We start from the raw sequence: 24,974 nt of genomic DNA, 5'->3' as shown, positions 1-24,974 counted from the left end.
TGAGCACTGCTGGGAGGGATTCCCTCAACACAGAGAAGGAGTAAGGCCTGAGCACTGGTGTGCCCCAAATACCCCTGACCTTTGACTTCTAGTAGAATTTGGTCATTTGACAGGTAAGTAAACTGAGTCTCAGAGCGGCCCTGGCACAGGAAAGTCACAAGGCTCACTGGGCAAAGGTGTGGCTGAGGGGCCACTACTGGAAGCGAAGCCTCCTGGCAGCTCAAACCCCTGCCCATGCTTGGAATCTTGTTAGTATTGTTTTAGTTTAAGAGGGACACATCTGGCAGGACCTGGGTGTTACTCCTAACTCAGTGCTCAGAGGATCAGCAGGACCAGAGTTCAAACCCAGGGCTCCAGCCCTCTGAGTTGTCTCCTGGACCCCTGCTTGGCATCATGTTTGACTGAGCACACAGATGTCTGGGTGTCGGAAAAGTTGTTCAACCTGAATTTTGTTAGGCCAGAGAGACAGTACAGTGGAATAGGGACTTACCTGGCATGTGGCCGACTTGGATTGGATCCCTGGTAGCACATACGGTCCCAATGCACCCTGGCAGAAGTGACCCCTGAGTTCAGAGCCCCCTGAAAATCACTGAGTGTTCCCCAAAACAAAACCAAAGAGATCTTGGATTTTGTATTTTTCTCTAATTTTGTTTTAAATTAATTTATCTATTTATTTTTTGTTTGGAGGCCACACTCAGCAGTGCTGAGGCATTACTCTCAGCTCTGCACTCAAGAATTACTCCTGGTGGTGCTTGGGGGATCATGTGGGATGCTGGGGATTGAACTTGGGTCAGCTGCATGCAAGGCAGATGTCCTACCCGCTGTGCTATAGCTCCAGCCCCGGCATTTGTTCTTAGTGCAGGAGGAGAGGAGATACCAGGGAAGGCAGAAGTCTTGATGGGACTCACTTGGTTCATTTAGTCAACCCCCACTCATTTGACAGAGACTGATTTAATTTGGGGGGCCACATCTGGTTGTGCTGGGGGGTGTTGGGCTCTTGGTGATACTCTCGAGACATCACAGTACCAGGGATCGAACCTGGGGCTCCCACAGGAAAATGATTTCCCTGACCCACGTGATAAATGTTTATTAAGTTCTGACTGCAAACCCGGGCTTGTTCAGAGACAGGAGACACATTGGTGGGGGAGGGGCTCTGTGAGTGCCCCTGGGGTGTTCAGTGGCAGGTGGAAGGGGTGGGGGGCTCAGATCTCGGTCCTAGAATCACACGAGTTCACTCACATTCCAAATCTGGAGGAACAGAGTGTTCCATACGCAGCCCTGGCCGAGCGCGGGGTTCCCCAAGGGCTCCCCAGCGGAAGCGGTGGTTGGCGCCAGGAGGGCGCTTTCACAGACTTTACGGTAAACACTGACCCTACAGGACAGCCCGTCCCGTCCTCCAGGCGCCCCAGGCTCAGCTCCCTGCTGTAGCAACCTGTGTTCTACACGCCAGCCGGGAGCCTTCCGGTAACCCTCTCCCCCGCTCCTTGCCATGGCGCAACCTGGGCATTCCCGGGATGATGGTTTGCGGCCACTGCACCGTGGCCAAAGGCGGGCTGCGGGGCAGACAGGATGTGGCTCCGCAGAGAGGAATGTGGAGGCCCCGCCTCTGCTCTCCCCCTCAGCGCCCGCGGGGAACAAAGTTCTGGCCGCTTTCTCTTTCCGAGGCTTCCAGCATGCCCACCTTCTAACGGGCTGCTTCTTCTGCACGCCTGAAAGCAACTACCCACGGGGGTGTCGCGGGTCCTTCCAGGCACACTGCCCCTCCCCCCCCATCCTAGCCTTGACCCTCGCACCACGTTTCCTGGCACAGTCCCAGGACTGCCCCAGGACTGCATCCTGCACACACGCAGTGACTTCTCCTTCTTCTCCTCCTTCTCCTCCTTCTTCTCCTCCTCCTCCTCCTCCTCCTCCTCCTCCTCCTCCTCCTCCTCCTCCTCCTCCTTCTTCTTTTTTTGGGGGGGTTTGTTTGCATGTTTGCTTGTTTGGGGCTCACACACACACACACACACACACACACACACACACACACACACACAGTCTCTCCACCGGCTCAGGGCTTACTCCAGGCTCTGCACTCAGGGAATCACTCCTGGTGGGCCCTGGGAACCATATGGGGTGCTGTAGATCAGAAGCGCGTTGGCCAGCGCCCTACACTTTGTACTATCCCTCCAGCCCCTAGCTGTGGCTTCTTAATCCTTAGCCCCCGCCCCCAGCCCCCCCCCCCCCCGTTAGGGGTGTCCTGGCATGGCAGGTGTGCAGGATCTGCTTATGGACCCTGATGAGGAACCATGGACCCCGATTACCCTCACCAGGTCGCATCACTTAACTCAGCGACTTTGAGCAGGCTCCTTACGGGTCCGGGGGGTCCCTTTCCCCTCTAAGACAGCGATAATGGGGCGAGGTCTCCGCAGCAGAGCTCGTGCCTCACGTTTGTACGGTCACTGGGCACCGGATGGATGAACAAAATAGAAAATGAACAAAAAATAAACGGTAAGAAAGAGGTGATTAAAGTGGTGGTGGGGGGTGGGTAAAACAAGTGCTCCCCCGCCCCACTGCATTCCACAACGTTGTAGGCATCGTCTTAGGCCCCCAACCACCCTCGGGTTTAACAGGATGCGGCAGCACAAGTCCTGACGTGTCCCGCGTGTCTTTTGAAAGCGTTTCCTCACTTCCAACAGCTTTTTCCCCGGAGCTCGCCAGCGGGCCCCGAACCCTGCCGCACACCCGGCTCTGCTCGGACGCGGCGGGCGCGCAGCCAGGCGCCAGGGACTGGGGCGCACGGCCCGGGGCCCTCCCTCCTCCCCGCCCGCCCCCGAGCCTGGCAGCGCGCCGGGAGCCCCGGGGGGGGGCGCGGGGTCTCGGCCGGGGCGTGTGCGGGGGCGCCCGGCGGGGCGGGTCTTTGCGCCCGGCCCCGACGGTCCGGCTATAAAGAGGCGCGCGCCGGGCGCAGGAGGCACCTCGCCTCGTCCCGCCGCGCCCCGACTCGCCATGGACCGCGACTGCTCCTGCGCCGCCACCGGTAAGGGGCTGCGGACCCCAAGGCTCTCTTGCCGCCGCTCCCTCTCTCCCCCGTCGCTGCACGGCGGGGTGCCCCCAGAGGGCCCGGGGAAGCTGCCTCCGGCTAAAACCCAGGTCCCCAAGGTGTCGGGGCATCCCGGCGACCGTCCCGCGTCCGGAGGGGAGCGCTCACGCTTCTTTCTGTCTTTCTCCTTGCAGGTGGACCCTGCGCCTGCGCCAGCGCCTGCAAGTGCAAGCAGTGCAAATGCAGCTCGTGCAAAAAGAGTAAGTGAGGGTTAGCCCTTCTGCGGCCCGCCGCCCCTTCTCTGCCCACCGCGCCCACCCCACTCCGTGCCCAGTCCTGGGAATTTAGACCAGGCCATCTCTTCCCTCGGCGCTCTGTTCCAGGCAGAGCCTGGAAGGGGATTGGGGGCCGGGGGGGAGTCACTCATTCTCCTGAATCTCACCCTGCCCTCTCCTTCCCTCCCCCAGGCTGCTGCTCCTGCTGCCCCGCGGGCTGTGCCAAGTGTGCCCAGGGCTGTGTGTGCAAAGGCGCCGCCGACAAGTGCAGCTGCTGTGAGTGACCCCGACGAGGCTGCTTCCAGGTGTAAATAGAGCAACTGGCATAAACCTGCTTCTCTTTCTTTTTTCTTTCTTTCTTTTTTTTAAATAACCCTGATCTGCGGCTTCAACCCTTGGAATATGTGAAAGAAAAAAAATAAAAAGACGTTCATTTGACCTGGCTCTGTTGTGCTTCACATCCTGTAGAAATCACGGAGTTCCTTTCTGTAGGTGGCTGGGTGGGGAAATGGTGCTGGAAATGCAGCCTAGATTCTGGGCACCAAGAGGATCCCTTCTCAAACCCAGGACCCCGCGGGCAGGTTATTTCCTCTCAGGGCTGAAACTGGTCAAAGGAAAATTCTTCTCAGTAGGGGGTCCCAGGGGAGAAAAGTTTACTCTGGACTGGGAGGCTATGGATAGCATGGAAATGTGTACACCCAAATTTTCATTCTTACAGTTTCCCTGGCCAGCTTCAGTTCTTCACTAGAATTTTTTTTTCTTTTTGGGTCACACCTGGCGATGCACAGGGGTTAGTCCTGGCTCTGCACTCAGGAATTGCTCCTGGTGGTGTTGGAGGACCATATGGGATGCTGGGAATTGAACCCAGGTCTGCTGCATGCAAGGCAAACGCCCTACCCGCTGTACTGTAGCTCCAGCCCCCTCTTCACTAGATTTTAACTTTCAAATTACTAAAAGAGGCCGGAGCATAAGACAGCGGGTAGGGCATTGGCCTTGCATGCGACTGACCCAGGTTCAATCCCCAACGTCCCATATAGTCCCCGACCACCACCAGGTGTATTTCATGAGAGCCAGAAGGAACCCAGGTGTGCCCCCTCAGCCCCCAAAATTACTAAAGAGAATAAAAATCAAATTGCTGTGTGACCTGCTTGAAATCCTACTTTATAGAAGTAATCCCAGGGTCAGGGGGTGTTGCTCAACTATAACATGCTGCCTCACATGCGGGGGTTCTGGGCTCAATTCTTGCCACTGCAAAAAAAAAAATTATTAATTGCCAAAAACAGTAACAACAAGTCTCACAACGGGGACATTACTGGTGTCCACTTGAGCAAATCGATGAGCAATGGGATGACAGTGATACGGTGATTTAATTTTTAAAAATAATCCCTGGACTGGGGTCGTCTATAACAGAGGGCCCTGGAGCCACACGGCTGCCAGAGCAACGCTCTGTGTGGCCCTGGGAGGCCCTGAGCATCACAGAAACTGAGCAGAGCCTGTCACCAGGCTGGGCACTGGCCTGCTTGGCCCAACATCATCAGGGGTCCCATGGACACTGAATAGAAAAGGTTTCCAGGAGCTGGAGAGATAGCACAGCGGGTAGGGCGTTTGCCTTGCACGCGGCCCGACCCGGGTTCGATTCCCAGTATCCCATATTCCTGAGCACCACCAGGGGTAATTCCTGAGTGCAGAGCCAGGAGTGACCCCTGTGTATCGCCAGGTGTGACCCAAAAAGAAAAAAAAAAAAAAGGCTTCCAAATAAACGAACAGTCCCAATCCCAACCACCCACCCCCACCCGGTAGTGGTGGCTGAACATTTGGCTTTGCTCGCCAGGGGGCGCACTCCAGGACACACGGCACGCTTTTTTTTTTTTTTTTTTTTTAAGGAGGCGGCGGGTTTCTTTGCTCACGCATACCTGTGGTGGTGCAGTTGGAAGTCTCTTGAGGCACCAGCGTTCACAAACAGCACAGCCGCCAGACACAAAGAGTAGAGCTGCCAGGATTGTGCTGGGCACCCGGGGCAGCACTGGACACTGGGGCAAACTCTCAGCCTCCTGCTTCCAAGACTGGCTCTGCAGCCACTTAGCCACCTGCCTCCCAGCACCCAGTAGCTGTTTCCATCCTGGTCCCCTCAGACCTAACCATGGTAAATAATGTTAGTTCCGATGAAAATCAATTTTTTAAATAAATAATTGGTCAAGACATGAGGACCAAAAATTAAAACTTGAGTCCTCAAAGGGTCTCGCGTGTGATCAGACAGTCCCAGGATGTGGATCTGCTCACTGATGTCAGTGCCTGATGGGGGACCCCCAACACCCCGCTAGAACCCAGCACCAGGCTTGCCCTGGGTCTCTGACCGACACCCCTATGCCTGAGAGACTTGGCTCTGAATTTGGAAGCTCCTTTCAAGCGTGGCAGAAACTGGCCCGGGGCTACGTGAAGACTGCAGAGTGAGTCTGGATTTGACAGGCTTGTCCGGCTGTCTCAGCAAGAGGGAGCGGGAGAGTCGATTCCAGAGGCCCCACGCCACATCTCTCAGGGCGAGTGATGGGCCATGGCCAAGTCTGCTGTTTGGAGGGTGTAGTTGCAATTATGAGGCAGGAGTACGGCCAAAGGGCTTGTGCGTAATGCCAACAGTTAGCTCCCCGGGGTATTGTTAAGGTGATTGCTATTTGATGTTCAATCAAAGGGAAGAGCAGTCACTTGGCTGACGAGCCAGAACAATGCTGGCATGCAGGTGCCCTGTGTGAGAGGGATTTCAGAGTCTATTCAATGCCAAGGGCATGGTTTTGGCACTAGACAGTGCTGGCCGGTAGCCTACTTGGCACCTCCTGGCACTGTAACCTGGATAAGAGCCTCCCAGTGTCTTCATTTTCCCACTTGAAAAATTAAAGAAGGAGGCTGGATCTCTGTATTATGAGACTCAATGAAATCAGGCCCTGGCTCCCAGCCTGTGCTCCATACACTGGCTATGTTAGTCATTCTCTTCACAAGGCCTTTCTCCGAGACGCAGTGCCTTTGAATGCCAGCAAGCACCTGCAGAAAGGCTCGGGGGTTTGGGATCATTACTCCAGACAGGAGGTTAAAGATGGGAGAGAGGGCAGGGAGACAGTTAGAACTATAGTAGGAGTGCATAGTTTGCACACAGGAGGTCTGGGCTCTGTCGCTGCACGATTCCCCAAGCACCACGAGGAGTGACTTCTGAGCACCACCAGGTGTGGCCCCAAAACAACAACAAAAAATGGGAGACAAAATTTAAATCTAGGGCCTGGAGTGATAGCACAGCGGGTAGGGCGTTTGCCTTGCATACGGCCGACCTGGGTTCGATTCCCAGCATCCCATATGGTCCCCTGAGCACTGCCAGGAGTAATTCCTGAGTGCAGAGCCAGGAGTAACCCTTGAGCATTGCTGGGTGTGACCCAAAAAGCAAAAAAAAAAAAAAAATTTAAATCTAGTGCAAGGGGGAATGGTGATCACCTGCAACTGGTTGCCCCCCACGGATACTCCCACCCTGGATCGAGATGCTGAACAACATCTGGGCAAATACAGATCTGTCATAGCACCATTCAGTACAGAAGCCAGTGAGACAGTGACTGTGTAGGGGCTGAGTTGCATGTCTTAGTGATGTTTCTTCCTGTTCAGAAAAAAACATCCAGGTCTGCCTTCCCTGATGGTAGAGTCTGTTTTGCTCTCATCAACCACGTAAGCCTGGGGCCAGCCCAAGGAGGCACGGCTTGGAAATAAAGGTATGAATGAATGATGCCACAGCTGGCCTCACTCCAGGCCGTGCCAGGCTGGCATGGCAGAGCCCGTGGGACACTCACCACTGGTCCAGGGTGAAAGCACCCTTTGAGATGTACCAGTTTTGTTTCTATTTTACATCATGGAAAAGAGGCCGAGAGGTCACAGGGCTTCTAGGGGGAGTGGATGGCCAGCTCCGGGCACTCGAGGCGCTGCCCCGTGCTCTGGGGGGGTGTCCTAGTTGCAGAGGACATGCTGCTTGTCAGGAGGACAAGTTGCCAATCCCACCTGTGTAACTGAGTGGGGGTGGGGGGGACATCACCCCTCTGGGTAAAGGGGGCAAAATAACAGTGAATTAATACTTGTAAAGAATTTACAACAGTTGGGGCTGGAGTGATAGCACAGTGGGTAGGGTGTTTACCTTGCATGTGGCTGACCCGGGTTCGATTCCCAGCATCCCATATGGTCCCCTGAGCACGGCCAGGGGTGATTCCTGAGTGCAGAGCCAGGAATGACCCCTGAGCATCGCTAGGTGTGACCCAAAAAGCAAAAAAAAAATTAAAAAAAAATTAAATTAAATTTAAAAAAAAAAAGAATTTACAACAGTGCTGGGCAGGCAGGAGGGCCTATGATCCTGGCTCCTTTATTCATCTTCTGTATGCCTTGGGGATGTTTCTTCACATGCAGAAAATCAATCTGAGTCTGGACTCCCCGTCTGAGTGGCCTGTGTGGTTTTCATCAACCATGTGAGCCCGTGGCCAGAGGAACAGGGAGACTTCTTTGCTCCTCTCATAAAACTGGGATATGAATCATGAGGAAGTCACTCTGGGCCTTATGACAGGTATCAAAGGACACATGCTCTGTCTATCACCTGCACCATATCTGATTGAACACTGAAATCGAGATGCTCCAATGTTTCTTAAACATAGAAAAAGTTTTGTTGCTGCTGAAAATGAGAATCAGCCTATGGCGAGCCCTAAAAAAGAAAGTCAGAAAAAATCCACCTGTGGACTGGGGTTTTTTGGGGTCAATTTTTATTTCATTTATGTTTGCAGGTTCACATCTGATGATATTCAGGATTTACTCCTGGCTCTGCACTCAAAGAATTACTCCTGTCGGGGCCGGAGCGATAGCACAGCGGGTAGGGCGTTTGCCTTGCATGCGGCCGACCCGGGTTCGATCCCCGGCATCCCATATGGTCCCCTGAGCACTGCCAGGAGTAATTCCTGAGTGCAAAGCCAGGAGTAACCCCGGAGCATTGCTGGGTGTGACCCAAAAAGCAAAAAAAAAAAAAAAAAAAAAAAAAAAAGAATTACTCCTGTCAGTACTCAGGGGACTGTATGTGGTTCTTGGAGTTGAACCAAGTCAGCCATGAGCAAGTGACTGTCTTAACCCCTATACTATTCCCCCACCCCACCCCCACTACCCAATGTGGATTGTTTTTTGTCACTGCCCCAGGCTGTGCTGCCTGAGGTTAAGGTTTCAAACAGCAGATCACTTCTGAGAGGGCCGTAGGCCCCAAGGCAGTCAGAAGTCCATGGTGGGTGGGTAGCCGCCTGGGTTCCCTGAAGCCAGAGAAGGCTTTGTGGATTTAAAAGAACCATCCAACAGTCCTCAGCAAGCAGGAGTGTACCTGAGAACCGGTTCCAGATCCCCTTGATGCCTGCCTGCTCGTCAAGATGCAAATATTTTCATTTGCAGTGTGTGATGGGGTTGGTAGGTGGGGCCTGAGCGGTTCGTGATCCATGCCAAGAGTTGAGTCCCTCAGCGATTTGGGGGAACATTATCTGAAGTTCAATCAAAGGGGAGGAAGAGTTCCATGGCCCAAGAGATGGTTCATGCTGTGCTCAGGGTAAGGGGTGGGCAACTGAGTTCACAGCCCACTCTTCCCCACCCCCATCCTGTGACCTGGGTCAGTTTTGCAACCTCTGTGACAGTAAATATCCCATTTCTGAGAAAGGAGATAACCTCTCTATGTGGGACACAACAAGAGTTCTGGACCCTGGCCCGAACTTCCAATAGCAGCCACTCTGATCATTGCCTCACACTGACTTTCCTGGAGACGAAAACTGGACTAGAAGTCAGTTCTGGGTGTAGAAATGTATGGGGCCCAGAGAGATAGAACAAGGGGCAGGAAACCTGCCTTGCGTGCAGCTGAGCCAGGTTCAATCCCCAGCATCCCATCTGGTTCCCAAAGCCCCATCAGGAGTGATCCCCGAACACAGAAAAGGAGTAAGCTCTGAGCACCACCAGGGATGTCCCAAAAGCACACAGCGCACCCCTCCAAAAAAAATTAAAAGAGAGAAAGAAAGAAAACAAGGGGCTGGAGCGATAGCACAGCGGGTAGGGCATTTGCCTTGCACGAGGCAAACCCGGGTTCAATTCCCAGCATCCCATATGGTCCCCTGAGCACTGCCAGGGATAATTCCTGAGTGCAGAGCCAGGAGTAACCCCTGTGCATCGCCGGGTGTGACCCAAAAAGCAAAAAAAAAAAAAAAAGAAAGAAAGAAAATAAATGTATGGATCTGGTACCTGGGGTCTTGTTGACTTACACACACCCTCACCTAGACAAGATGCAGTAGCACACTGAGATGGACCCCCAAATATTTCCTACCTGTGTCATTCATTTTCCCCAGTGAGACAGTGACACGAGGGGCTGAGTGAGTACATCATCTCCCAGAAAGGTGAGGCAAGTAGCCCAATGTCATGCAGCTCAAAAATAAAGGCTTGGGGCTTGAGCAATATCACAGCGGGTAGGGTGTTTGCCTTGCATGCGGCCAAGCCAGGTTCCCAGCATCCCATATGGTTCCCTGAGCACTGTCAGGAGTAATTCCTGAGTGCAGAGCCAGGAGTAACCCCTGTGCATCGCCGGATGTGATCCAAAAAGCAAAAAAATAAATTAAAAAAAATAAATAAATAAACAAAGGCTTAAAGGAACCTATATGGCAGCTGGTACCACTTCCTGCCTACAGATCTGGGGGTCACAAGCCGCTCAGTGGTGCCAGGCACAGGTCAAAGTTAACAGTGTGCTGAGGTGGATAGACAGAATTGCGTTTGGCTGGAAGGTTGGACACAAGCCCGGGGGCACTCAGGAGCTGACTGCCAGCTTGGGGTCCTCCACAGCTGCCCTGAGCCAGTCTGTCAGTCTGTCATGTGCCCATGGGAGTCACTCACGGGATCGAGGAGTCAAACTCCCGCTGTGTCACTCCTGCTGGGGTCGTCACTCCCCGTACCAGTCTCAATTACTGCTGAGGAGGAAAGCAAAAGCACCTGGCTCGTGTGACCCTATGAATTAAAATTTGGAAAGAACTTACGCCAATGCCTGGCACACCATGAGTAACTATATTTACATGAATCATTGTTTTGTTTATTTACAACACAGGAGACACGCTTTCCTACTTGAGGATAAATGGCCAGGGCTGGTGTGTGAGGCTGTATGTCCTATGTCAGCCACATCCACACAGGACCATGGAAGAATCCATTAGTGAGTCTTATCCTCTCTTTTCTGCAATAGGATGTAAAGCCAGCAGCGAGACTTTGTCTGTTGGTCCTTTAACAGACCGATGGATAATGGACCTGTGCCTTTCCAGTGGACACTTTCATCAGTACTTTACAGAGTGTTTTCCTTTAAATAATTCCTATTTTCTAGATGTACTGACTGAACGAACATGCAAAGCAAAATCTGCGGCTGGGCAAGTGCTGAATGGGCTAAGCATGAGCTTTGCATGCAGGGACCTGGCTTCTGTTCCTAGCACTGCACAGTTCCCAAAGCACTGTTAGCCCGTGACTCGGTTTCCCAAAAGACCGCCAAGGAGCTAACTCTGATGCAAGCACTAGAAGATCTTTATTGACTAGCTCAAGCTAGGACTAGCCCGAGCGAGGGCCCCCATCTGGCTCACTGACAGAGCGGCATCCTCGGAGTGAACGGCTCCGAGCCATAAAAGCTCGGGGTTTTTATAGCAGCATCACATGGCAGGGGGCTTTCCGCTAGCACCGGTCTAGGGGACTTCCCATTACTTGGTAACCTTTGATTGGGTGGGGACTGAGGTTGCATGGTGGCCATGGAACGGGTGGAGACTGAGGTTGCATGGTGGCCATGGAAGGGTTTTCCCTGATCTGAATTCTGGCTGGTGTCATGTCCAATTAGTTGTTCTCCTGAACTCGCCGCTTCACATTTCGGGAAAACTGCAACTCAAGTTTAGGGAACCAAAACTTAGGCCTAGTTGGGCCACGTCACGGCCTGAGCCTGTCATGCGGCCACCTTGGCTGCTCTTTCAGCACCGGGGGGAGTAATCCCTGAGCGCCGCCAGGTGTGACGCACAAACCAAAACCCAAGCAAAAGCTGTGTGTCTCACGCCTGGAAATGAAATTTAGCTTTCTCCCAGGAATAGACAGTCACCACAAAGTCAAGTAACTTCCTTGTGTGTCCCGTTGTTCCCCCACAGCTGAGCGTGAAGCAGAAGAGTATTGAGCACATAGAAAGGTTTTTTTTGTCAGGAACATTTTGTCAGGGACATATTTCCCTCCAGAAATGACGGATCCCTGCCTGATTCCAGCACCCACGTAGTCACTTCAAATCCTTATGCAGGATGTGGTTTGGCCGTTGGGAAAGGGCTTCATAAACGCTGTTTCCCACTAGGGGGTAATTACAGTTCAAAGAGTGAAAGTTATTTAACAAGTTTTGGCGCGGTATAATTATCCACTGTATGGAAAGAGAACAATCACTTTCCTCGCCTTGCCGCTTCATGCCAAGTCAGCCCATACTAAGGAGCCTGCTAAGTGTGAGTTGGACGTTTCCCCTGTTTGGAAGGATCAGCCCCCAGAAGAAGGGAACGGCTTGTCAGTGGGAAACCCTGTCGAAAAAGGAGGACCTGGGAAATGTGTCCACACCTCACTTCACAGAAAAACGAGGAGGGGCCAGGGTGAGTGTACAGTGAGGTAGGGTACTTGCCAGTGCACGCAGTCCAGGGGTCAATTCCTGGCTGGTCCCCTGAACACTGCCAGGAGTCATCCCTGAGCACTGATTCAGGAGTAAACCCTGAGTATGGCTGGGTGTGACCCCTCATTAAAAAAAAAAAAAGAATGAAAGCGAAAAATATGATGGAGGAAAGAAGGACCAACACAGCCATGGGCAGAGGGAAAGCTACCATAAAGAGGATGGACACAGCCAAGGAGAGCCCAGCCTAAGGGGACGACCTGAGGTCACGCTCCAAGTCCTTCACGGCCAAACTGGCCCCAGGAAGGGAGATGTTGCATGGAACCGGATTGCCAAAAGGGTGACCAACGGTCAAAGGGGCGGAGCTGGGTGAGGAAGGCACCAGGACACAGGCTGAGCACCTGAAACACGTAGCGGGGAGGCTGCGATCGGGAAAATTGAGAAAGGCGGGAGGGACGGTGTAGCCAGCTGGCAACAGGGACGGCCAAGCGGGCACTGAGCCGGCCCCAGCGAGGCCAGTGAGCACAGCCCCACGGAGCAGATGGTGACGCCAGTGGGTTCCCAGAATACTCCGCCAGACAGAGCCCGACACAGCACTCGGGTCCCGGGTCCGCCCTGAAAGCAGAGAACCAGAGGCAGTAGGTGACAGACGCAGTGGCACAAAATTCCTGGTACCCCAAGAGCTTTCAAGAACTGCCCCAGACCCAACTCTACGCGTCTGGGACCGCCCCGAGTTCGACCCTTCCTCTGCCCGGCCCCGACTCTGAGCCCGGCCAGGCCACTGCGCCCGTTCCAGTCTCCCGCGTGCGGCACCGCTGATGCACTCGGCTCCGCCCAGTGAGGGCAGCTCGCCGGGTGCGCTCCGCTTAGTGCTGTGCGCTCGGCTCCAGCAGCGTGCTCGGCGGCGCCCCGTGCGCCCGGCCCCGCCGCTGCGCTCCGCTCCAGCTAGTGCGCTCGGCTCCGCCCTGAGCTCCCGGCGCGCCTTCTGCGCCCGGTTCCAACACTGCGCTCGGCTCCGCCCAGTGCGCCCGGCCCGCCTGCTGCGCTCGGCCCCTTTCTCCCCATGTGACGCAAATGGTGCCGCTGGCTCCCGGCATCTGGCACGCACCACAGCTCTGCGCCCGCTCCCACCCAGTGCTCTCCGCCCCGCACAGACCGGGGTGTCCCGGACAGCGGCACGCGCGCGCGCCCAGGGGCGGGGCTTTGCGCACGGCCCGCCTCCTGCCTACAAAAGAGCCCGGGCCCGGCTGGCTCCACAGCTCTCCAGACAGCTGCTACTTATCCTCGTCTGTCTGCCCGAACTCCGCACCTCTCTGCCACATGGACCCCAACTGCTCCGGCTGCGCTGGTAAGCGATCCCCTCTCTGGTCCCGGGATGCCCCTTCCCCAAGCGCACCGTGAGCCTGGCTTGGCCGGACCCTGAGCTGGCGCTCCAGCGACTCGCAGAGCCTCTCCTTCCCGGGTGTCCTCCTTTGAACCGAGGGGGTGAAGCTGCAGGTGGGGTGTGCGGGTCGCGGGGACATAGGGACCGGCCCTCAGCCCGTTCCCGCTTCTGTTCCAGGCGGCGCCTGCAGCTGCGCGGACTCCTGCAAGTGCAAAGACTGCAAATGCAGCTCCTGCAAGAAGAGTGAGTTTGATTCCCGAAGTGGGGGCGCGGGGCAGAGTGCAAGGGGGTTCCCCGGTGGGCGCGTGCGTGGCTCTGTGGGAAGGGGAGGCCGGTGGGGTCCGCGCTGACGTCCCTCTGTCCTCTCGTCCCCAGGCTGCTGCTCCTGCTGCCCCGCGGGCTGTGCCAAGTGTGCCCAGGGCTGTGTGTGCAAAGGGGCGCCGTCGGACAAGTGCAGCTGCTGCGCCTGAGATGGGGGGCGGGAAGGACCCCCTGGTGTAAATAGAACATTCCTATGTGCCCCCTTGTCCTTGGCTGCCCTCTTTTTACTATGAACAATGTGAATGACAATAAAAGTGATTGAATGGATTGTGGCTCAGGGTCTGGTCTTTGCCTGGGAATAAGAGCGCGTGCCCCCTGGATGGGTAAGGAGTGCTCTGGAAGGGCTGAGGGTGGCTCCCGGGCATCAGTGGTTATGCCCTCACCATAATAAATAGTGAAAAGCAAACGCCTGTCCCCAGAGGCAAGCCCGCGCTGGTCTGCAGTGTCCCGGGAATGGGATTGTCCGCCCCTGCTGGGTCACGGATGAAATGTCACACAGCCCCAGTCCCGAAAGTCCTCGGCCACACATGTACCACGTGGGCAAGACACACAACTTCTCCGACTCAGAGAACGGGCTTAGGACAAAACACACTGGGTGGGGGGGGGGGGGAGGCGGAGGGTGAGGGAGGCAGCCCCCAGCGATGCTTAGGGCTCATCGTGCTGCACAATAGTTCCCGGCACCGTCATGGGCGCCCGCCAGGTCCCACTCTCTGCGCTCGGCTCCGCCCTGTGTGCCTTGCCCCGCCTTCTGCGCTCAGGGATGGTTCCTGACAGCGCTTGCGGGTTCAGTGGCAGGGATGGGTCAGCCGTGGAAAGGCAGGTATTACCCACTCTTCTAATTCTCTCACTCTCTCGCCCCTCAAACAAACCTTTATAGAATGATCGTCCTGGTCACGTTTTCCTTAAAACTTAAATTTCTTTTCTTACTCTTGCTAAATTATATATTTTTAGTATTTATATCATGTAAATTTAAAATATATTAGCATAGGGTTGTTCCTACGATTAATTTAAAATTCGTCTGTACAAAAGATACAGGATCTGAAAAAGGCCAACGCATAACTGATTCGCAATTTTATGGAATTCCAGGAGTTTATGTTGATTCCTCCATTGATGTGTAGCTGCCTCCACCTCTACAATCATTGAAAGATTTCTGTCATCTGTTGGGTATAAGAACAGTAAAGGAATGACAGGTGGCCAAAGGCATCGAACCCAGAACTCATCTCCAGAATCGAGCCAACTGGGAAATGGGGGGGAAGGCAAGCCCTTGGGACGTGGTGGGGGGAAGCGGAGCTTGGTGGGGGTGGTGTGGGAACAGTTTGTGCCAGTGTCAGTCATTAGCAGGATTGTAAATCGCCGTTCATTAAAACTGCGAAGGTAGTCGAGGTAGAAGGTAATGAGTTTCTTTTTAATTACATTTTTATTGAATTTGAGAAGTTTTCTAAATAAAGTAACCTCACGAAGGGAGAAAAGGGGGGTGGGGCAGAATAACCTTCTGCAAGTTCAGAGCCTTTGGCGCTCAGCCCAGCCCCGTGCGCACGGTCCAGTCATCTGGCCGGGTATCGCCTATTGAATCCAGAACCGCCCGTCACTGCCATCTGCGCCCGGCCCCACTCCGTGCGCTCGGCTCCGCCCGGTGCGCCTGGTGCCCGCCTTCTGCGCTCGGCTCCGCCAAGTGCGCACGGCCCCGCCTGCTGCGCTCCGCTACAGCTAGTGCGCTCGGCTCCGCCCAGTGCGCCCGGCCCGCCTGCTGCGCTCGGCCCCTCACTCCCGATGTGACGCAGGAGGTGGCACTGGCACCGGGCACCCGGCACGCACCGAAGTTCTGCGCCCGCTCCTACCCAGTGCTCTCGGCTCCACACAGATCCCGGTGTTCCGGACAGCGGCACGCGCGCGCGCCCAGGGGCGGGGCTTTGCGCACGGCCCGCCTCCTGCCTACAAAAGAGCCCGGGCCGGCTGGCTCCACAGCTCTCCAGACAGCTGCTGCTCATCCTCATCTGTCGGCCCGAACTCCGCACCTCTCTGCCACATGGACCCCAACTGCTCCGGCTGCGCTGGTAAGCGATCCCCTCTCTGGTCCCGGGATGCCCCTTCCCCAAGCGCACCGTGAGCCTGGCTTGGCCGGACCCTGAGCTGGCGCTCCAGCGACTCGCAGAGCCTCTCCTTCCCGGGTGCTCTCCTTTGAACCGAGGGGGTGAAGCTGCAGGTGGGGTGTGCGGGTCGTGGGGACATAGGGACCGGCCCTCAGCCCGTTCCTGCTTCTGTTCCAGGCGGCGCCTGCAGCTGCGCGGACTCCTGCAAGTGCAAAGACTGCAAATGCAGCTCCTGCAAGAAGAGTGAGTTTGGTTCCCGCAGTGGGGGCGCAGGGCAGAGTGCAAGGGGGTTCCCCGGTGGGCGCGTGCGTGGCTCTGTGGGAAGGGGCGGCCGGTGGTGTCCCCGCTGACGTCCCTCTGTCCTCTCGTCCCCAGGCTGCTGCTCCTGCTGCCCCGTGGGCTGTGCCAAGTGTGCCCAGGGCTGTGTGTGCAAAGGGGCGCCGTCGGACAAGTGCAGCTGCTGCGCCTGAGATGGGGGGCGGGAAGGACCCCCTGGTGTAAATAGAACATTCCTATGTGCCCCCTTGTCCTTGGCTGCCCTCTTTTTACTATGAACAATGTGAATGACAATAAAAGTTATTGAATGGATTGTGGCTCAGAGTCTGGTCTGTGCCTGGGAATAAGGGAGCCGATGCCCTCCGGATGGGTGAGGAGTGCTCTGGAAGGGCAGACCTGGGGTCTGAATACAGGTTGGGTCCTACCAAAGGGGCCTCAAGGACACAGTGACTTCTGAGCTCAGGTTGTCAATCAAATTGATAGAACCAGGAGCTGTACTTGCCATGGGATCAGGGTCCCTCTACTATCTGGTGACTGCCTATGGCTGTGAACAGACTCAAATTCTCCTCTCTGGTTCCCTACCAGTTCGGATCCTGGGAGGTGCTGGTCACACGGTTGTAGTGGGGATGGAGTCTGGGTCCTGGGTGTTCACTCTACGCAGCCCTGGTCTCTAAAATGTCATAGAATGATCTGATTTCCATAACTCACATGTGTGAGAATTGGTGAAGCCAGAATGATGAAAATCGTTTCAGGAGCAATAATATATAATCATGTGGCCGATGAGATAGTACAGAAGGTCCAGTCTCGCCGTGCCTATTTTTGACAGGAGTTTGATGCTTGGCTCCCAGTATGCTCCCCTGAGCTAGCCCGGAGTGATGCCTGGATGCGGAGCCAGGGGCAAGCCATGAGCATAACAGGTGTGGGAAAAAAAACTACATTAAAAATCATGTTTGACAGTATCAAAGCAAAGGGGAAAGTCGCATAGGAAAAATATATGAGCCTCTTATACTGATTCAGAAAGACAATTCAATAGCCAGGTTATGGGCTCAGGAAGCCAAGACTCACGCGTGAGCAGGGCCCCATGCATCATGCTGAGTAATGCTGGGGAAATGGTCCCAGAGCACAGAGCGTGGGTAGACCCTCAGAACTGCCAGCAAGAGCCTCCAAACAAACACACACAAAAAAACCTGATTATTTATCATTAACTTAAGGGAAAACATTTCTTAATTATTAAAAATCAGTAGTCACTGGATTCAGCGTGTGGATCGTAAAGATCGTCTGTGTATATTGGAGGGAACTTTCACTCCACCACACCCCACACACAAGTATGAGTTCTGGAAACCAAGACTTTTATTTTATGACAGTATTTATTTCCTTCTATATGTACACACAATACACAAATACTATCCATAAACACGTGGCCAACATCCAGAGACTTAAAAGCAAGTTCCCAGAAGCGATATCTTATAACCTACTTCTCCCTCTGGGAGAAACTAGCAAGATACTGAGAGTTTCCTGCCCACATGGGACAGCCTCCCAAACTTCCCCTGGTGTATTCATATGCTAAAGCCAGTAACAAGCTGGATCTCATTCCCCTGACCCTGAAAGAGCCTCCAATGTGGCATCCTTGGGAGGGCCAGTCCAGAGAGGCTTCTAAAATCTCAGGGATAGGACGAATGGAGAGGTTACTGAGCCCGCTCGACAACAGGATTTTGTGACCGTGATTGTGAAACATGCATTCAGGCTAAGAGGGAAGGAGGGAGGAAGGGAAGGAACGGGAGTGAGGGAAGGAGGAAAATAAAATGTGAGGGAGGCAAGAAAGAAGAAAACAAATAGATCAAACTACTGTTGAGAAACTTATGAGACCTGTCCTAACAGGTTCCTGAGCCCCACTCCCCAACACACACACACACACACACACACACACACACACACACACACATTTTACTCCACATACACAATTGTGCAGAGGCAGACAGATAGGGTCTGGGTCAGGCTGAACCACACCCCAAAACTGCTGAGTCACTGTGGGCAGCAGGCACAGTGACTCGGCATCATTTCCACAACCTAATTGCTGAGCAAGGTGAAACCAGTCCATGACCTCCTGACCCTCCTCTCCAGGAAGTCAGTTCTAGAAAGATCAAAATAAATGAGCGTGTCTTAGATTCTGTGCATGTGTCTGAGTCAGCAGACACTACTGGGCCGTTTTCATGCTGTGCAACTCCTCCAACGTCGGATGCTACTGCCCCTCAGGTCTACACATTAGTAGCATATCCACATCAGAACCCACCTTGGAGCATTTTGTTCAGGGCAATCTGACTGTAGTTCCCAGGTTCTGGGCGTCTCCGGGCTCTGACCCTTAGTTTAGCTCTATAAGAAACCAAAAAGCAAATGGATTCTTTGTTAATGAACATTACAATCGGCACCTCTGTTCATGGAGGCTGTGCCCTCAGATCTAGAAACATCGCAGGACAGAGATCCGGGTCATGAGCTGCAAAGCTAGAAGGGCACTGTCCTGACACCCCCACGGGACCTGTGTAGGCTTGCTCAGTGCCTCTGAGGGACACCCCTGCGTCCAAGACCTCCTGTGGACTCAGTTGACTCTCTGGAAGTTCCTGCCTGGGCCAGGCTGAAAGCTGGTCTCTTCCTTCTATCCCTGACTCCCAGAAACGGAGAGCTAAGGAGTGACATGAAGTATCTCCCATCACTTCCAGAAGATAGTAGCTGTGAAACGTTCATGCATGTGCGGCGTGATGTGATCCCAGGGAAGGAGAGGACCAGGAGGACATTGGAGGAGACATGGCATTTGTCATGATGAACTGAGGCTGTGATGTGATTGCCATCAACTCTGCTGGCTTTTAAGGCTGACTGGTACTGTCACTGTCACTGTCATCCCATTGCTCATCGATGTGCTCGAGTGGGCACCAGGTAACGTCTCCATTGTGAGACTTGTTGTTACTGTCTTTGGCATATCGAATACGCCATGGGTAGCTTGCCAGGCTCTGCTGTGCAGGTGGGATACTCTCGGTAGCTTGCCGGGCTCTCCGAGAGGGGCGGAGAAATTGAACCTGGGTAGGCCGTGTGCAAGGCAAACGTGATATCCACTGTGCTATCGCTCCAGCCCTACTACTACATGAGATATTTATTTAAATTTAATTCAAGCGAAGAGTAAGAGCTTAGGATAGCTAAACAGGCTCCACGGGCACAAACTCTACTCTTCAGCGGGAGGCCCAGGCTGGATTCCAGACACTTAGGCCCCCAGCACCTTTAGTAGCAACCCCGAAGAGCAGGGCTGAGGGTGCTCTTGAGTTTCATTGGTTTTGTCCCCCTCTTTCCTGCTAAACAGTGAAGAACAAACCCTTCTCCCCAGAGGAGGCCCATGTCCATCAGAAGTGTCCTGTGATATGGAATGTCAGACATGGCCAGCCACCTGGATTCAGTGTCAGCCAGCCTGAGCCCCAAGGGTACTTAGTCACACATCTGCAATGTGGGCACGACACACAAACTCTCTAGCTCCGAGGATGTGCTTAGGACAAAACAACCCTTTTTCTTTTGGTACCGCAGCTCACAGTGCTCAGAGCTCCTGGCTCTGAGCTCAGGGGGTCTAATGGGATGGAGGGGATCAAACCTGGGTCAGCCACGTGCTAGGCAAGCACCTTACCCACTGGACTCTTTTTTTTCTTTTTGGGTCACCCCTGAAGATGCACAGGAGTTACTCCTGGATCTGCACTCAGGAATTACTCCTGGTGGTGCTCAGGGGATCATATGGGATGCTGGGAATCAAACCTGGGTTGGCCGTGTACAAGGCAAATGCCCGCCCCGCTGTGCTATCACTCCAGCCCCCCCGCCACTGGACTCTTTCTCTAGCCCCTAAAACAGTCTTTTATCCTGTGATACTTGTTCACATTTTCCTTGAAATATTTTCAATTCTCTGTTCACTCTTGCTAAATTATGTATCTGTAGTATTTATGTCATGTAAATTGTAAACAGTATAGGATTGTTCATGTTATTTGTTTCCTGTGTGCATATATTTTGGAAAACCTGTCAATTTATCACTGATTTACAGGTTTATGGAATTTCAGGAGTTTATGTTAATTCATATTTATGTGTGTATCTGCCACCTCCTCCTCAATAAAAAAAGTCTTATCTCATATGGTAGGTACAAGAAGCCCAGCAAGGGAATGACAGATGGTCCAAGGCAGGGTCAGAGCAATAGTACAGGGGGCAGAGCACTTGCCTTACATGTGGCCAGACAGGGCTGGACCCTCAGCGTCTGGCATCCTGTATGGTCCCCTGAGCTCGCCAGAAATGATTCCTGAGCACGGAGTTAGGAGGAAGCCCTGAGCATTGCCAGATACGCGCCCCTCCCACCCCGCCCCACCCCTGCTCCGTCCAAAATGGTCAAAAGCATCAGAACCTGAAAGTTTATCACCAGAATTGAGACAACCTGAAGATGGAGGAATGGGAGGGACCCTTGGAACCTGGTGGGGGGAAGCTGACACCGTTGGGGATGTGTGTGGTGGCGAGGAACTCCGTAAGTCACTGTTCATAAAAACTGGGAACGTATAAAAAAAAAAACCAAAGATTTTATTAAACATTAAAAGAGTTTTCTAAATAAAGTAAATCCTTCGGGGACGTGGTGGGGGGTGGCGCATGAGGGCAGTGGAGATGTGTCTTTAAAAAAAAAAAAAACACTGGCATTTAGTGAAAAAACTCTTTGATTCCAAAACTTCGAGGAAAAGGCTCTGAAAGTTTGAAACTGCTCTGGTGGGTTCTGCTGACTCAGATCGGAGGGAGCGATAAGGTCTTGGAACAGGTTTCCCCCTTTTCCCCCGCCACACACACACACACGCGCGCGCGCGCGCTGTCACACCTGGGCGCACACAGGAAGCCCTCCCGGCACTAGCAGTGTGTCCTGAGAGTTAGCGCAGGGGCTGGGGAGAGTACAGAGAGGTACGAAGGAGCAGCTGCGCTCAGAACTGAGAGCCAAACGGCGAGTACAGATGAGCCCTGCCCTGTGCGCTGGGCCCCGCCTCTACCGTTCAGCACCGCGCGGTGCACACGTCTGTGCTGGGAGCGGGTCCCGCTTAGCGCATCAGACCCTCGCACTGCGCGGGGACCCTCACAGAGCGCCCGGCCCCACCTTGTATGCCCAGCTGTCCCTTGTGCGCTCAGCCCCTCACTCCCGACGTGACGCAGGAGGTGGCGCTGGCACCAGGCACCCGGCACTCATCAAAGCTCTGCGCCCGCTCCCACCCAGTGCTCTCCGCCCCGCACAGACTGGGGTGTCCCGGACAGCGGCAAGGGCGCGCGCCCTGGGGCGGGGCTTTGCACACGGCCCGCCTCCTGCCTACAAAAGAGCCCGGGCCGGCTGGCTCCACAGCTCCCCAGACAGCTGTTGCTCATCCTCATCTGTCTGTCCGAACTCCGCACCTCTCTGCCACATGGACCCCAACTGCTCCGGCTGCGCTGGTAAGCGACCCCCTCTCTGGTCCCGGGATGCCCCTTCCCCAAGCGCACCGTGAGCCTGGCTTGGGCGGACCCTGAGCTGGCGCTCCAGCGACTCGCAGAGCCTCTCCTTCCCGGGTGCCCCCCTTTGAACCGAGGGGGCGAGGCTGCAGGTGGGGTGTGCGGGTCGCGGGGACATAGGGACCGGCCCTCAGCCCGTTCCCGCTTCTGTTCCAGGCGGCGCCTGCAGCTGCGCGGACTCCTGCAAGTGCAAAGACTGCAAATGCGGCTCCTGTAAGAAGAGTGAGTTTGGTTCCCGGAGTGGGGGCGCAGGGCAGAGTGCAAGGGGGTTCCCCGGTGGGCGCGTGCGTGGCTCTGTGGGAAGGGGAGGCCGGTGGTGTCCCCGCTGACGTCCCTCTGTCCTCTTGTCCCCAGGCTGCTGCTCCTGCTGCCCCGCGGGCTGTGCCAAGTGTGCCCAGGGCTGTGTGTGCAAAGGGGCGCCGTCGGACAAGTGCAGCTGCTGCGCCTGAGATTGGGGGCGGGAAGGGCCCCCTGATGTAAACAGAACATTCCTGTGTGCCCCCTTGTCCTTGGCTGCCCTCTTTTTACTATGAACAATGTGAATGACAATAAAAGTGATTGAATGGATTGTGGCTCAGAGTCTGGTCTGTGCTTGGGAATAAGGGGGCTCGTGCCCTCCAGGTGGGTGAGGAGTGCTCTGGAAGGGCACATCTGGGGTCTGAATACAGGTTGGGTCCTAGCAAAGGGGCCTCAGGGACACAGTGACCTTTGAGCTCAGGTTGTCAATCAAATTGAAAGTACCTTGGCATGTTTTTGGGCCAATAAGGGTCTTAGGGGATGTTGGTCTTCATATTTGTTAGTGGGGATGGAGTCTGGGTCTGCATGTTCACACTTACACAGATTTTGTCCCTAAAATGTTGGAGAATGACCTGATTTTCTTAACTCACAGGTGTGAGGTTTGGTGAGACTATGGTGATGGAAGTTTATTGTAGGGCATACTATAGGATTCATGTTTGCAATCAATGACAATGTCACATGAAGAGGAAAACAGGCATAGGAAAAAACAAGTTAGCTTTAATATTGGTCCTGGGTAATAGTTTTGAGGCGCGAGGGGTGGCCAAGATACTGCAGCCGACAGGATAGCATAGCAAAGATACTGCTTTGTAGGCAGTCTCAGGTTTTGAGCATAGCAACTGTGATCTAGGAGCAGTGCTGGGGGATGAACCCAGAGCACTGAGCTTGGAGTAGTCTCTAAGTACTGCCAGGTTGAACCCCTAACAAGCAAAACATTATTTTTTTTCTTTTTGGGTCACACCCGGCATCGCACAGGGGTTACTCCTGGCTCTGCACTCAGGAATTACTCCTGGCGGTACTCAAGGGACCATATGGGATGCTGGGAATCGAACCCGGGTCAGCCGAGTGCAAGACAAACGTCCTACCCGCTGTGCTATTGCTCCAGCCCCGCAAAACATTATTTCTAATTTACTTTCTAAGCAACAATCCAGTGATTCAGATCCTAAGTCTGTGGATAGGGAGGGTCTGTGTCTATCAGCTGAACTTTCCCTTCACCCACTTCCCCACGCAAAGATTCTTAGGAGCTTGGTCAGGTCAAGCCTTTGTTTTGTGGCACTGTCTTCCCCCACTTCTATATATACACACGAACACTATTCAAAAACATGCATCCATAGGGGCTGGGGTGATAGCATAGCGGGTAGGGCGTTTGCCTTGCTCGCGGCCGACCCAGGTTCGAATCCCAGCATCCCATATGGTCCCCTGAGCACCGCCAGGGGTGATTCCTGAGTGCAAAGCCAGGAGTAACCCCTGTGCATCGCCAGGTGTGACCCAAAAAGCAATATATATATATATATATATATATATATATATATATATATATATAAACATGCATCCATAGCACACAACACACTGCCTGGAATATTGTCATCCAGGAATCAGAAAGGAATGAAAGATTACAGGGAGGAAGCAGGGAACAATATCAGAGGGAGGAAAGGAGAAAAGGATGTAGAGGAGGCTAGAAAGAAAAGAATGAGGAACTAGATTATTTTTGAGAAAACTTATGAAGACCTGTTCTAACAGGTTGTTTATTTGTTTATTTATTTGCTTTTTTGGGTCACACCCAATAATGCACAGGGCTTACTCCTGGCTCTGCACTCAGGAATTACTCCTGGCGGTGCTTGGGGGACCGTGTGGGATGCTGGGAATCAAACCCAGATCGGCCACGTGCAAGGTAAATGCCCTACCTGGTGTGCTACCGCTCCAGTCCCTCTAACAGGTTGGTGAGCACCCCTCCCAACCCCCCTAACCCGCCAGCCGCCTCCCCCCACACAAACACCTTCACTCCGCATACGGATGTGAGCAGAGGCAGACACATAGGGTCAGGGTCAGGCTGATCCACCACCCCCCCCCAGGGCAGTAGGGCACAGTGATGGGAGGCCATTGCCACAACCTAATTGCTGGGCAAAGTGAAACCAGCCCATGACATTCTGACCCCCGTCCCCAGGAAGAGTCAATTCTAGAGAGATTAAAATGAATGAGAGTATCGCAGATTCTGGGCATGTTTCCGAGTCAGCAGATACTGCAGGGCAGTGTTCGTGCTGTCCAATTCCTCCACATTGGGTGTTGCCACCCCTCAGTTCTATTCACTCACAGAATATCCGCATCAGAACCCACCTTGGGAGCATCTTGTTCAGAGCGATCTAACTGCAGCTCCCAGGTTCTGGGAGTCTCTGGGCTCTGACCTTCTGTTTGACTCTATAAGGAACCTAAAAGCAAACGATTCCATTACTAGTGAACATTACAAATGACCCCTTTGTTCATCAAGGCTGTTCCCGCAGATCTGAAACAGTGCCGAACAGACAACAGGGTCATGAACTACACAGCTAGGATGGCACTGTCCTGACACCCTCATAGGACCCGTGGGGGCTTGCTCAGTGCCTCTGGGGGACACCCTGCTCCTGAGAGCAGTGTTCTTGTCCCTTTGCTGCGTGTGCAGTGGTGTGCCGGGCAGTGCAGAGACTGCGGGGAGTATGCAGACTCAGAGAGGTGGCAGGACCTATCGAAGGTCACAGGGCTCACAAGGAGGGACCAGAAACCTCCCTCCACTGCTCCTCCCTGGTCACAGGGGCTGCTCCGGATCTTTCTAGATCCATTGTTCTCACTGGGAGGCGCAATGAAAGAGTCCATCCAGCCCTGTTAGCTTTGATGGACGGAAACTGAAGTCCGTGAACACACAGGGCTGCAGGGGTCTCTGAGTGCCAGTTCAGGGCCCTTGAGCTGCTGCTCTGTGCAGGATCCAGGGTCCTCATCTCCCATGGAAGGCGAGGTGAAGGGGTTGGCAGGGATACTGCAGTCAACCCCCCTGTGTCGCTCTGTGTTCCCTCTCCCACACTGTGAAAGGAGCAAATGCCTCATCTAGCTCAGGACATTGAACCCGATTTTTCAAAAA

At 54.0% G+C, this 24,974-nt stretch overlaps 4 protein-coding genes across 4 annotated transcripts; all 4 read left to right on the top strand.

Annotated features, from left to right (window-relative positions):
• The first annotated feature begins 2,843 nt into the window (after positions 1 to 2,843).
• LOC101538851 (metallothionein-1G-like) lies at positions 2,844 to 3,735 on the top strand. Its single transcript, XM_004600952.2, has 3 exons — positions 2,844 to 3,019; positions 3,217 to 3,282; positions 3,490 to 3,735. The coding sequence occupies exons 1-3, from the start codon at positions 2,989 to 2,991 to the stop codon at positions 3,579 to 3,581; spliced, it is 189 nt and encodes a 62-aa protein (XP_004601009.2). The 5' UTR covers positions 2,844 to 2,988; the 3' UTR covers positions 3,582 to 3,735.
• Positions 3,736 to 13,051: 9,316 nt separating this feature from the next.
• On the top strand, positions 13,052 to 13,943 carry LOC101545271 (metallothionein-2A-like). Its single transcript, XM_004600654.2, has 3 exons — positions 13,052 to 13,319; positions 13,533 to 13,598; positions 13,731 to 13,943. The coding sequence occupies exons 1-3, from the start codon at positions 13,292 to 13,294 to the stop codon at positions 13,823 to 13,825; spliced, it is 189 nt and encodes a 62-aa protein (XP_004600711.1). The 5' UTR covers positions 13,052 to 13,291; the 3' UTR covers positions 13,826 to 13,943.
• Positions 13,944 to 15,357: 1,414 nt separating this feature from the next.
• On the top strand, positions 15,358 to 16,354 carry LOC105943017 (metallothionein-2A). The gene is made up of 3 exons (XM_055145531.1): positions 15,358 to 15,730; positions 15,944 to 16,009; positions 16,142 to 16,354. Exons 1-3 carry the CDS (start codon positions 15,703 to 15,705, stop codon positions 16,234 to 16,236), a joined length of 189 nt encoding a protein of 62 aa, XP_055001506.1. The 5' UTR covers positions 15,358 to 15,702; the 3' UTR covers positions 16,237 to 16,354.
• Positions 16,355 to 21,365: 5,011 nt separating this feature from the next.
• LOC105943016 (metallothionein-2A-like) lies at positions 21,366 to 22,138 on the top strand. The gene is made up of 3 exons (XM_012932823.2): positions 21,366 to 21,514; positions 21,728 to 21,793; positions 21,926 to 22,138. Exons 1-3 carry the CDS (start codon positions 21,487 to 21,489, stop codon positions 22,018 to 22,020), a joined length of 189 nt encoding a protein of 62 aa, XP_012788277.2. The 5' UTR covers positions 21,366 to 21,486; the 3' UTR covers positions 22,021 to 22,138.
• Positions 22,139 to 24,974: the final 2,836 nt, after the last annotated feature.

The sequence above is a fragment of the Sorex araneus genome, chromosome 8 (genome assembly GCF_027595985.1).
Source record: "Sorex araneus isolate mSorAra2 chromosome 8, mSorAra2.pri, whole genome shotgun sequence".
Lineage (NCBI taxonomy): Eukaryota > Metazoa > Chordata > Mammalia > Eulipotyphla > Soricidae > Sorex > Sorex araneus.
This window is presented reverse-complemented; position numbering and strand designations above follow the sequence as displayed.

Coding starts and splice junctions, on each gene's coding strand:
- LOC105943017 (XM_055145531.1), top strand. CDS start 15,703: ATGGACCCCAACTGCTCCGGCTGCGCTG. Junction 15,731..15,943: donor CAACTGCTCCGGCTGCGCTG/GTAAGCGATCCC, acceptor CTTCTGTTCCAG/GCGGCGCCTGCAGCTGCGCG. Junction 16,010..16,141: donor ATGCAGCTCCTGCAAGAAGA/GTGAGTTTGGTT, acceptor TCTCGTCCCCAG/GCTGCTGCTCCTGCTGCCCC.
- LOC105943016 (XM_012932823.2), top strand. CDS start 21,487: ATGGACCCCAACTGCTCCGGCTGCGCTG. Junction 21,515..21,727: donor CAACTGCTCCGGCTGCGCTG/GTAAGCGACCCC, acceptor CTTCTGTTCCAG/GCGGCGCCTGCAGCTGCGCG. Junction 21,794..21,925: donor ATGCGGCTCCTGTAAGAAGA/GTGAGTTTGGTT, acceptor TCTTGTCCCCAG/GCTGCTGCTCCTGCTGCCCC.
- LOC101538851 (XM_004600952.2), top strand. CDS start 2,989: ATGGACCGCGACTGCTCCTGCGCCGCCACCG. Junction 3,020..3,216: donor CTGCTCCTGCGCCGCCACCG/GTAAGGGGCTGC, acceptor TTCTCCTTGCAG/GTGGACCCTGCGCCTGCGCC. Junction 3,283..3,489: donor ATGCAGCTCGTGCAAAAAGA/GTAAGTGAGGGT, acceptor TCCCTCCCCCAG/GCTGCTGCTCCTGCTGCCCC.
- LOC101545271 (XM_004600654.2), top strand. CDS start 13,292: ATGGACCCCAACTGCTCCGGCTGCGCTG. Junction 13,320..13,532: donor CAACTGCTCCGGCTGCGCTG/GTAAGCGATCCC, acceptor CTTCTGTTCCAG/GCGGCGCCTGCAGCTGCGCG. Junction 13,599..13,730: donor ATGCAGCTCCTGCAAGAAGA/GTGAGTTTGATT, acceptor TCTCGTCCCCAG/GCTGCTGCTCCTGCTGCCCC.